This window comes from Pan paniscus, chromosome 11 (assembly GCF_029289425.2).
Source record: "Pan paniscus chromosome 11, NHGRI_mPanPan1-v2.0_pri, whole genome shotgun sequence".
Lineage (NCBI taxonomy): Eukaryota > Metazoa > Chordata > Mammalia > Primates > Hominidae > Pan > Pan paniscus.
The window spans coordinates 43193317-43206335 of NC_073260.2; the positions used below are offsets into that span (position 1 = coordinate 43193317).

The 13019-nt window shown below is 43.7% G+C and overlaps 1 protein-coding gene and 1 non-coding gene across 2 annotated transcripts in view; both read left to right on the plus strand.

Annotated features, from left to right (window-relative positions):
- HSD17B3 (hydroxysteroid 17-beta dehydrogenase 3) overlaps positions 1-13019 on the plus strand; it is a 72861-nt gene that overhangs the window by 45220 nt on the left and 14622 nt on the right. Inside the window, exons 3-5 of the mRNA XM_034967812.2 lie at positions 7968-8043; positions 10001-10108; positions 11433-11500. Coding sequence (XP_034823703.2) covers positions 7968-8043; positions 10001-10108; positions 11433-11500 — 252 coding nt within the window. The remainder of the gene's footprint in view (positions 1-7967; positions 8044-10000; positions 10109-11432; positions 11501-13019) is intronic.
- Positions 6611-6714, plus strand: LOC112440967 (U6 spliceosomal RNA). Its single transcript, XR_003028944.1, has one exon. It is a non-coding gene; the product is annotated as a U6 spliceosomal RNA (small nuclear RNA).

A 13019-nucleotide genomic window follows, 5' to 3' on the forward strand; every position in this document is an offset into this window, starting at 1 on the left:
ATGACAGTTACACTTACTGATAAATGGCAAATACTCAGATGGGGCTTCAAAATCCAATGTTGATTCAGAGAGGTTGAAAATAAAGGAATGAAAAAACATATACTGAGAAAATCAAAACAAAAGAAAAGGAATGGAAGCAATATTAGTATCAGACAAAATATAATTCAAGACAAGAACTAATATTAGCTTGGTGAAAAAGTAATCGCACTTTTTGCCATTATTTTGATGGCAAAAACCGCGATTGCTTTTGCACCAACCTAATAAAAGGAAAATATTCATATTAATAAATTTCAGATTATTAATACTGGGCATATTCTATTCCTGACAATATAACTTCAAATTATTTGAAAGTGTAAAGAAATTAAAATAAAAGCAATTGGCTGGGTGTGGTGGCTCACACCTGTAATCCCAACACTTTGGGAGGCTGAGGAGGGTGGATCACAAGGTCAGGAGTTCAAGACCAGCCTGGCCAAAACCCCGTGAAACCCCGTGTCTACTGAAAATACAAAAATTAGCCAGTCGTGGTAGTGGGCACCTGTAATCCCAGCTACTAGGGAGGCTGAGGCAGAGAACTGCTTGAACCTGGGGAGGCGGAGTTTGCAGTGAGCCGAGATTGTGCCACTGCACTCTAGCCTGGGCGACACAGCAAGACTCCATCTCACAAAAAAAAAAAAAAAAAAGCAATTGACATGTTTACAACCACTGTGGGAAACTAGCATGTCTTTTTCAGAGGTAGAAACACATAGTGTAACCAGTGTTTTCAATAAGCAGTCTCATGGGACTCACTGGGCGTTGTTCATGACCATTCTGTTTCTAAGTGTCTCTTTAAACTTCATAGTGGTTCTTTCTCTGCCGCCACTCCTGTTGCCTCACTGATCCTTCCTAGGAGAAACAAAGTCCTTTGGTCACTTTCAGATGCAAACATGGTTTCACTTCGTAGTTACAGTGCCAGTCACCTGCAGTAGTCCAAGTGCTGAACCTGTGATGAAAGTTACATCTCCCCTCCCCACAGCTAGGACCTGCTTTGGACACCACTGCCATCGGAAGACAGTGCCATGGTGTTTTCTCTCTTTCCTGGCCTAGCAGTTCTCCATTCTGTCATTGCTAACTGAGATGTCAGAACCTGCCCAAGTCTGAGGAGTAGGGAGATGGGAGAGCACAGGAGGGAGGACAAAGAAGAGGCATCGGGCAGGTCTGCGTGTCTCCCTCTCTGGGTCTGGTGACTGATACCGACTGTTTCCCTGTGGGGCCCTTTTATGGGTTCTCCCCGTGGAGGTGCCGCTCACTGCTCTACAGGACCTTGGCCCTGGCGAATGCACCCCACCCTGCATCAGCCTCCTCAGGCCCTGCCACCCAGCACTCTGCCTCCAACTTTGCTTCCCCCAAGGTCTCTGTGCTTTGAGATAGAAGTTTTGGGCCAAGTGCAGTGGCTCATGCCTGTAATCCCAGCACTTTGGGAGGCCAAGGCGGGTGGATCACCTGAGGTCAGCAGTTAGAGACCAGCCTGGCAACACGGCGAAACCCCGTCTCCACTAAAAATACAAAAATTAGCCGGGCATGGTGGCACATGCCCATGGTCCCAGCTACTCAGGAGGCTGAGGCAGGAGAATCCCTTGAACCTGGGAGGCTGAGGTTGCAGTGAGCCAAGATTGTGAATAAACACTTACATTTCTACTGCCTGAACCAAGTCTTGGCAGCAGTCCTAGCCCTTGGCAGCAGAAGGCTCCATCGTCAAAGCAGCTGAGAAGCAACAATCTCCTGCTCATTAGATTTTTGGGGGGTCTGGGTCAAAGATCAGTCTACAGTTTGAGCATAATGAGTAAGAAGTAAACTTTTGTTGTGTTAAACTGCTGAGATTTCAGGGTTAACTTGTTGCCACAGCATTACCTATCCTATATGAACTAATTCAGGCAAAAAAGGAGAGGGGGAATAAAAAACAAGAGCGCACAGTGAACATAAAACCCGAAACAACATGGGAAGGGACTACTGCGAGCCCTCTCCTTTACTGTGAGGTGAGAGGCGGGCAATGATCCCTCCACACCCGACCCGAGGGGGATGGGAGTCACAGTTTGGCAGCAGAGAGAACCAAAGAAATCCTTTTCACACATTCCTCTTAGTTGCTACTCTCTTCACCTTTAAATTTATTGTTTATTTATTTATTTATTGAGATAGAGTCTCACTCTGTCGCCAGGCTGGAGTACAGTGGTGCGATCTTGGCTCACTACAACCTCCACTTCCTGGATTCAAGCGATTTTCTTGCCTCAGCCTCCTGAGTAGCTGAGACTTATAGGCATGTGCCACCATGCCCAGCTAATTTTTGTATTTTTTTAAAGTAGAGATGGCGTTTCACCATGTTGACCAGGATGGCCCTTCATTAGCTTTACCAAGGTGATTGAGTTTTGGGAACGGGTTATTATAATTTAAATTATAAACTAAGTCTCTCCCAAAGTTAGGTTGGCCCAAACCCAAGAATAATTAAGGACAATTTGAAAGCTTAAGGGCAAGACAAGGGGCTGGTTAGATCAGATCTCTTTCACTGCCATAATTTTCTCACTGTTACAATTTTTGCAAAGGTGATTTCAGATGTGGGACTTTCAGTTTTAAAACTGGGAAGCTCCTGGGACAAGTTGATCCCGTACATGTTTTATAAATTATCTAGACAGATTAGCATGACTTGGATACCAAAATGGGACAAGGATAGCATCAGAGAAGTATGATCCAATTTAAATATTTGCAAACTGAATCCAGCAGTTTATTAAAAAAGCAATTCAGAAAAAAGGAACAGATGTAAATGTTCTTAAATTGATAAAGAATATCTACCAGAAGTGACAGGAAAGCTCATGCTTGCATCCTGAGAAACACTGTAAGTGTTCTCAGGACAGTAGGGAGCAAGGCAAGTATGTTTGCTGTTACTGCAACTGCTTAACATTGTATAGGAGGTGTCTGCCAAGATCATGAGGACAAAAATATGCAAATATTAGAAAGAAAGGGACAAGACTGTACTCTTTGTAGAGAATACTATTGTCTATGGTGAAAACCAAATACTGATGAACAGACTATCAGAACAAATAAAAAATTCTGCGAGGTGGCTGCGTAAAGAGCTCTCATTCACAATTAATAACAAATTGAATATATAGAAAAATAAGTAACACAATTGAGGGCTTCTTATGTGACAGATTCTCCGCTACACACTTTTTTTTTTTTTCTTTTGAGACGGAGTCTTGTTCTGTCGCCCAGGCTGGAGTGCAATGGCGTGATCTCGGCTCACTGCAAGCTCAGCCTCCTGGGTTCAAGTAATTCTCCTGCCTCAGCCCCCTGAGTAGCTGGGGCTACAGGCATGCGCTACCATGCCCGGCTAATTTTTATATTTTTAGTAGAGACAGGCTTTCACCATGTTGGTCAGGCTGGTCTCGAACTCTTGACCTCATGATCCACCCACCTCGGCCTCCCAAAGTGCTGGGATTATAGGCATGAGCCAATGTGCCCGGCCACGCCACACACTTTTGAATGTATTCCCTTCTATGATCCCCACAACAACTGACTTGCGCTGACGGAAATAAGTGGCAGAGACAGGAATTGAACCTACCTATTGAATCCTGAAGTGTCTTCTATCCAAAATAATTCAGGTCACCATGGCAGTGAATAAACATAAGATCCTGGTGGCAGGAACAACTCATTGTCCACCCAGATGCCTACTCTCTCTTCCGCAGGGTGGAGTTGCAGCTGGTAAATGGCTCCCAGCAGGGAGCTTGCCAGGCTCCTTGACATCTGTGTGAAGCCATGCGACTCATTCTGCAAATGAAAGCAAGCAGAAAGGATGCAGGTCACTTCTTGATCAAGGTGGTTAACAGAGGGGCATATCTTCTCCAGAGTCTCTCAATCCTGGCACTAGCTGGATGGCAAAGCCCAGGGCAATCTTAGAGACCCGGCGGTAAAGATGACAAACCCTCTCTCAGCTTTGGGTCCTGAATGGGTTCCCAAATGTGAAATAGGGTCTGCTACATAAGACAGAAACAGACTTCTTTTGTGTTAAACTGCTGAAATTACAGAGTTATTTGTTACAGCAACTAATGTTATCCTAATTAACACAAACCTAACAAGAAATGTCCAGGATTTACATGAAAAAACTTCTAAATGTTTAGAAGACTATATGAGATTTGAAAAAAAATGGATACTATAATATACTTATGGGTAAGACAACTGATTCCTGCAAAGATATAAATTTTTCCCTAAATATCCCTACCTCAATACTTGTCTAGACAATTTTCTCATTTATTTGGAAGATTAAACAAGATGAAATAAAATTTTGAAAGAGAATAATAAATGGTAGGGGCTTCCTTAACATTGTATAGGAGGGGTCAGCTAAGATAATGAGGCCAAAAATATGCAAATATTGGAAAGTTATCAAAGGCTAATATAAGATTATGATTAAATCAGAAGTGGCCCTGGCGTGGAGATTGATAAATAGGTCAGTGGAACAGTACTGATAGACCAGAAACAGTCTCAGGCACACATGAGGATTGAGCAAATGACTAAGTCAACATTTTAAATTAGGAATGAATGGACAAAGTGGAGAATGTTGTTGAGACAATTAGGCACCCAATTTGAAAAACATATTGTGGAATAATTTCAACCTCATACCATTCTCAGAAATAAACAATTACCTTGAAGGTAAGGAAAATCAAAAAGAACATATAAAACAAAGAAAACATTCACAAATTTGATAATATTACGAGTAGTATATAATGTATGACAAGGGCACCAGAAACAAAGTAGAAAATACTTGCTATGTACATGGCAGGCAAATAATCAATAGCTGGCATATATACAACTTCTACAAATTGATAAGAAAATGATAAGTTACTCCATAGAAGAATGGGCAAGGGGTATGTACTGGTAATTCACACATAACATAGCAAATGATGCTCAGCCCCACTGATAATTAGATAATTGGATAGCAATAAAGGGGCCGGGTGGGGTGGCTCACCCCTGTATTCCTGGCACTTTGGGAGGCCGAGGCGGGAAGATTATTTGAGCCCAGGAGTTCAAGACCAGCCTGGCCAACATAGTGAGACCTCATTTCTACAAAAAATAAAGAATTAGCCGGGCATGATGGCACGCATCTGTAGTCCCACATAATCCTATACAGTATATAGGAATTAGTTTACTCATATATACTAAGAGCTATGTAGAAGGGCTTGCACTGTAGCAAGAGTGGTAATAGGAAAACTTGAAAACACCCTAAGTGCTCATTCAAAGGTCAACTCTAGAATACCATGGAGCAATAGAAAAGAATGAAGTGGTTCTTCGTGGACTGCTATGGAAATAGATACGATTCTTAGAGATAAAATACGTCATTAAATTAAAAAGAATATTGCAGGACACTGCTTATAATGTCATTTATATAGGATAAAAATGAATAAAACCCACAAAACAAACCTTTATTTCTATATGTGCCTATATATGCCCGTAAATGTAGAGATAGTTAGAGAAGACTCAACAACAAACTAAAGGTGGTGGGAGCCTAGGGGTGGGCGGGGAAATGGGCAGGGGCAGACTTGGAGACATTTGTTTCCTTGACATTGTTGGAATCTTCTACAATGAGGATGTATTTGTGCATATAATAGTATAATTTAATAAATACAAATAGAAAAAGATGAAAATCCTGAGGCTGCCACCCCAGAGATTTTTATCGGGATGGTGTATTATTTCGTTCTTGCACTGCAATAAAGAAATACCTGAGATTGGGTAATTTATAAAGAAAAGAGGTTTAATTGGCTCACAGTTCTGCAGGCTTGTACAGGAAGGATGATGCTGGCATTTGCTCGGCTTCGGAGGCCTCAGGAAACTTACAAACATGGCGGAAGGCAAAGTGGGAGCGAGCACTTCTCATGCCTGGAGCAGCAGGAAGAGAAGGGGGAGGTGCCACACACTCCTAAACCACCAGATCCGGAGATGACTCACTCTTACCACGACAGCACCTGGGGGATGGTGTTAATCCATAAGAAATGGCCCCCACGATCCAATCACCTCCCACCAGGCCCCACCTCCAACATTGGGGATTACAATTTGACATGAGATCCAAACCATATCAGACGGTTTGGTGGGAATCAGTGTTTTTTTTTTTTTGACCTCTCCTTGGGTGATTCTGAGACCGTGGGCCATAGTGAATTGCTGGCTATTGGAGACTATATATTATAGACCACAATTCATAATTCAGCTTCTTATGTGTTTTCTATAATATGTAACTCTTTTTTTTGAGACAGAGTCTTGCTCTGTCACCCAGGCTGGAGTACAGTGGCACGATCTCAGCTCACTGCAACCTCCACCTCCTGGGTTCAAGCGATTCTCCTGCCTCAGCCTCCCAAGTAGCTAGGATCACAGGCGTGTGCCATCACGCTCAGTTATTTATTTATTTATTTATTTGTTTATTTTTATTTTTTATTTTTTGTGTTTTTAGTAGAGACAGGGTTTCACCATGTTGGCCAGGCTGGTCTTGAACTCCTGACCTCAAGTGGTCTGCCTGCCTTGGCCTCCCAGAGTGCTGAGATTACAGGTGTGAGCCACCGTGCCCAGCCTATAATACGTAACTTTTTAAAATAACAGTGTAGTGCTTGTTTCTGCAACACATATACTAAAATTGGAACCATACAGAGAGCATTAGCATGAGTTCCCAAGGATGACACAGAAATTTGTAAAGTATTCCACATTTTTGTTAAGGTGGTAGATTTTGTTATGTGTATTTTACCACAATTAAAGAAAATAACAGTATGAATCATTTGACTGAAACCACAGAGACAGATTTCAATAAAGTGGGGCCTTTGTCACTAATTCACATGTCATCTGTCTCTGTTTAAACGAATGTTGGTTTTTCCTTTCGTCTTTCAGGAAAAACTCTAACTTTTCTCACTGGTAGCAGTTTTAGGTACAGACACATCTCCAGCGGCCTGTGACCCCCCAGCGCTCCACGTTTACGTGTCCCCCGCGGAATCTCTCTGACTGCTCTGTGTGAAGCACGCAGCTCCCCACCCCTTCACGCAGCCCTCTGGAGTCCAGGCGTTATCCACTCTGCAGGGCCGCCCTGCTGATCTCAGGGGACGCGTCCAGCTCTCTACCCTGTGCTCCCCATCCCGTTTTCTCTTCTGTTGGGACTCAGAAAACAGGAAGAAAGGTCTCAGGTCGAGTGAACCACAGAAGGATGTACTTGTGCATAGGAAGCAGCTCAAAAGTCGGGGCAGATGGCCGGGCATGGTGGCTCAGGCCTGAAATCCCAGCACTTTGGGAGGCTGAGGCGGACGGATCACATGCGGTCAGGAGTTGGAGACCAGCCTGGCCAACACGGGGAAACCCTGTCTCCACTAAAAATACAAAAATTAGCCGGGCTTGGCGGCGCATGCCTGTAATCCCAGCTACTTGGGAGGCTGAGGCAGGAGAATTGCTTGAACCCTGGAGGTGGAGGTTGCAGTGGGCCGAGATTACACCATTGCACTCCAGCCTGGGCAACAGAGCAAGACTCTATTGCAAAAAAAAAAAAAAAAAAAGAAATGTTGGGGCAGAAACACTGCTTTTATTATGGGATGCTGCCCCACCCCCTGCTACATAAGATATAGTATAAAGTCCCCAGTATTTTAAATTCTGATGCATAGCTGAGCCCATGAATTTCAGAGAAGCACTTTCAGTTTGTGGGCCTGGACAAGGAAAGCACTTAGAAAAGTTCCCGGCACACAATAAACACACAATAAGTGTTAACTCCTATCATGATGGCCCTACTAGTTAGCCTGGCCCATTGGGGTTGTGTTGTTCCTAGCCCAGAAAGCTTTGTCACATTCTGCACACTTAAACCCAGGTGAAGCAACCACGTCACCCTGCCAGTATGTGCACAGTCTCAGGACCAAGTCACCTTAACACAAACCCTCCCTGTCTGCTCATCATCCTTGTCTCTTTTGGTTTTTCACTCCCACTCTCAGCTAGCAAAACGTGGACTCAATGTTGTCCTTATTAGCCGGACGCTGGAAAAACTAGAGGCCATTGCCACAGAGATTGGTGAGTGACCCCCCAAATAAGGGAGATGTATGTGGAGCCCTCCAACCAAGCCTGCTCCCACCATGCCAGTTGATGTACTTGGCATCCCCACATCTGCTCTCAGAGCCTGGGGCACCAGCTCTCCTGGGGAGCCCGGTTACAAAGCAGAGGGCGGGATAGAAGGTGTCAGCTTTAGTGCACACTGGCTCTGTGGGCTGGGGGAAGCAGGAACTAACTGAGGCACAAATAGGTCCGCTCTCTCCTTTGGGTGGGTGCCTTCATTGCTACATCAGCCCTGCTCAACCTTGAGCGGGCTTTTCAATTTTTGTGCAATGATACACTGTTTTCTGAATAAGAAAGAGAGTCAATTCTCAACTAACTATACTATTTCATGGATCAATCACAGCAATGTTTGTTTGCTAAACTAATTCCTGAATTAACTAATTGCTGAATTTTAAAAATAATTACATTTTTACATATGAAAGTGTACAGCATATCCTTGAGCCAGCAGGCTGCCTGGTTGCTTCTGCCACTCCCTTCAAAAGCAAGATCGGTGTTTGGGACTTCCCTTCCCCATGTCTGTGCTCTGCTGTTGGCAGGAGGATGAGGGACAATGCTTACTGGTGTTTGTCAGATTTTATGAACAGTTTTGATCCAGGATCGTCATGTAAGGATGTGGAGGTTGTACACTGTACAACCCTGAGGCAACTTTTATATCATAATGTTTTATTATGACGATTTGCTCTGAAGTGTTCTTTTGTTAATAATGATAATCATATTTCTTTTGGGACCTTTGAATTTTAATAATTATCAATTTAATAATTAACAAACTCTTTAACTCAAAGGGATGAGACTTTAGTTATGGAGACTTGTGAAGACTATGGTGGGCTGTCAGGGGTGAGCCTTGTTTCCCTGGGGGAGATTTGGGACAGGAGATGGGTGTGGGAGGTGTGGGCTGTGCAGTCACACTGTGAAGCACAGTGCCCTTGAACCCATGAATTCTGCTTTTGTTCTGTGTCTGGATATCAGAAGTAACTTTGACTAGGACCGAGACATTCTTCAGTGTTTGCCTCACAATGCTGAAATGTGCTTTTTATCATCCTTTTGAAAAGCAAGTAGTGTCTTTGGACTGAAAGCATTGTCCACCCCCAAACTATGCCTCAAGATTGCTTGGCCCACTCCAAAGCAAAGCAGCTCACCAAGCCACTGGTAAACTCTGTAGCTTTCACATCTGACGGAAAACTCCCGCAGAAGGCAAGTTAACACAGAGTAGTGGGGAGCGCATTGAACGTGGAGTGACCAGAGAGTGGATGGTCTTGGTTACGTCAGTTAGCTTCTCTGAGCCTTCATTTTCTCCTCTGGAAAATGAAAGTCATAATGCCTACTTTAGAAGGTTGTAGGGACAATGACCATAAGACATTGTGTATGTAAATGCTCTGTGAATGCTAAAGCATTGGACAAATACAAAGAGTTGCTGGGTCTGTGTGGAGGAGACTTGACACTTGTGAGCAGAGGCAGTGTCAGACCTTGCTTTTACAGCTGTCAGTCCGGGGTCTCGAACTTGAGCAAGCAGCAGAGTCCCTCGGAGGTGTGTTAAGCAGGTGGCTGGCTGGGCTCCACCCACAGAGTTTCTGATGCAATAGGTCTGGGGTAGAGCCCGAGAATTTGCATTTCTGACAAGTTTCCCTGTAACCCTGATGCTGTGGTTTGTGGACTCCACTTTGAGAACCGCTGCAGTAAATCTATCTTAATGCATATACGTGTCCCTGCAGTAACTCTTAGAGACACGTAGGAACCACCATTCACCAATCTTAGCACCTCCCAACATTTACCCAGAACCATGTCCCATTTTTATTTGGGGCAATGGGCTGTCCTCTTCAATGTCTGCTCAGGTAATACAGGAGCACTGGGGGAAACTTCATGGGCGAGGGGGCATTTGGATCCCTGTTCATTAAAAAAACTGTTGTCTCTCATGTAGAGCGGACTACAGGGAGGAGTGTGAAGATTATACAAGCAGATTTTACAAAAGATGACATCTACGAGCATATTAAAGAAAAACTTGCAGGCTTAGAAATTGGAATTTTAGGTGAGTAAATTGCAAAATGCAAAGCTTGTTGTCATACATCAGTGAAATAACCTGACACTGATGAGTGACATTTGATTATTTCATGGTGATTTATACTCAAACCATGACTGTATTTTAAGCTGTCCCATTAAGTTGAATATCAAAGCACACTTCTTCTAGAGGCATTACTGAATAAAAAAATTTATATATTGGTTTGGAATGTATCAAACGTACATATTTCAACCCCCAACTATATTTTCTTTTCTTTTTTTTTTTTTTTTTTTGAGATGGAGTCTCGCTCTGTTGCCCAGGCTGGAGTGCAGTGGTGTGATCCCGGCTCACTGCAGCCTCTTTCTGCCAGGTTCAAGTGATTCTCCTGCCTCAGTCTCCCAAGCAGCTGGGACTACAGGCGCCCGCTACCATGCCCAGCTAATTTTTGTATTTTTAGTAGAGATGGGGTTTCACCATATTGGCCAGGCTGGTCTCAAACTCCTGACCTCGTGATCCACCTGCCTCGGCCTCCCAAAGTGTTGGGATTACAGGTGTGAGCCACTGCACCCGGCCGGACCAACTATATTTTCTAATATTAAAATGAATTTTCTTTTATGGAACTGACGTTGACATTTGGCAGAAAAAGAATCCCAGAAACATTGGCCTAAAGGAATTAGTTTAGCAAACAAACATTGCTGTGATTGATCCATGTAATAGTATAGTTAGTTGAGAATTGACTCTCTTTCTTATTCAGAAAACAAGATAATATTTATTTCTGTAATGATTTATAGACAAGATTCTTTATGGCCGCGTGCACAGTGCAGTGTTTATGGTATATATAGAAGAAAGTCAAATTGGATTTCTAAACCTTCTGCTGAATTTTAAAAATAATTACATTTTTACATATGAAAGTGTACAGCATATCATTGCAGAAAAATTGGAAAGAATAGACAGGCTAATAAAATAAATATGAATCTCTTAAAATCCCAATATTCTGAGGTAGCATTTTGGTGCACATTTTTCTAATCCTAAACACACATATTTTCAAAACTGGAATTATACGTATGTGCTGTTTTGTCATATATTTTTTAAAAACTTACATCATTCATGTTCTCCCATGTAAGCAGCCCAGCCATAGTTTTTAATGACTACACTGCATTCCAACATATGACAACCCCATGATTCATTGAAGGTGCCTCCTATTACTGGACAAAAACTTCCCCCCAGTTTCCTCACCGTTATCAAATCATGCTGCGATGAACAACCTTACATGTCAATCTTTTTGTACATGGTTCTTTGGGAAAATCTCCCACCTGATCTTCTGACACATTTTTGTTTTGCTTCTTTCTGCCAGTCAACAATGTCGGAATGCTTCCAAACCTTCTCCCAAGCCATTTCCTGAACGCACCGGATGAAATCCAGGTAGACTTGTGCTCTTCTGTGTATAGATTCCTCTTACCCAGGTTCTGGGTCCCCTGGCTGGGTAATGAGTCAGGCCTGGGAAGGCGTGATGGAAGCATGCTTCTGGCCGAAATCCTGGACTGTATGTATTGAGGCCCCCTTTTCTCTTCACCTTAGCACTCGATCCACAGTCAAGAGTACCACTTTTCACGATATCTCTAGGATATGGACATCTTCCTCCTTCTCTGCACATCAAAACTTACCTGTCCATTGTCCTATGCTTCTGGGGTGCTGCTCTCCACTTTATAAAGGGTAATTCTGCCTAACACATTCGCAGCTGTGAACATATATGGGAGAAGACCAGCTCTTTGGCTTTCTCTGTCTTCCCAGGTACTAAGATTTGTTTAACTTTCAGTGTGAGGGAAGTATATGACACAAACTCTATGGCTGGCAGGATTGTAAGTTCAGTAAACTTGGCTCAAACCCATGACTGCCATTGTTGGTTGGGAGTACATTTTTAATGGATTTAACAGTTCTTTTTTTTTTTTTTTTTTTGAGATGGAGTCTCCCTCTGTCGCCCAGGCTGGTGTGCGGTAACATGATCTTGGCTCACTGCAACCTCTGCCTCCCGGGTTCAAGCGATTCTCCTGCCTCAGCCTCCTGAGTAGCTGGGACTGCAGGCACCTGCCACCACGCCCAGCTAATTTTTGTATTTTTAGTAGAGACGGGGTTTCACTATGTTGGTCAGGCTGGTCTCGAACGCCTGACCTCAGGTAATCCACCTGGCTCGGCCTCCCAAAGTGCTGGGATGACAGGCGTGAACCACCGCGCCCGGCCGCATTTAACAGTTTTTGAAGGCACAATTTGTTGACCCTTTCTTAGGCCCTGACCTTTGGAGTCATTAGGGCTACACCAATCTGAACAGGCTCTCATGCTTCCATTCCCCACTTCTGCAGGTATCCCATCGTCCTGTGTAAGCCCCGAGTCTGCTGCACTGGGTGATAATGCCAGACTGCTTGGGCGCTGCTGCACATCCTCACCAAACTCCTGAACTCCTCTCTGGACCACACATCTCCTGTGTGGGCTCTGTCTCCCACACTCTGTTTCTGGCACAAATCTACGTCTCTTCAAGAAGCAAGTTCCAGGGTTGCTCCTCTGCCTGTGTGTGTCTGTGTTTGTGCTAGTGTCTGTGTCCGTCCTCTTGTCCTTTCTCTTTATCTTTGGTGATTCTAGTGGTTTCTTTACCTGCCCTCCATAGCCCAGAACCTCTACCTTATATTATATAACCATTTGTCTTTCTGTTCTCCTGGACTCACATAGGCTAACCCCTCTTCCTCCAGCTGAGAATGGAGTAGCTCCCTTTGAAAAACCGTATTTATATTCCTCCAGGAATATAGTTCCAAGTTTTCCAGGAAACTCTTAATTGATGTCTAGTCAAGATGACGTAGGTACAGAATGACAGAATGGGAGTCAGATGTTTCTTGATGCTAGTGCATGCTTGCTGGAAGGCAGTTATGAGCCTAATTTGCAGGGTGAGTGA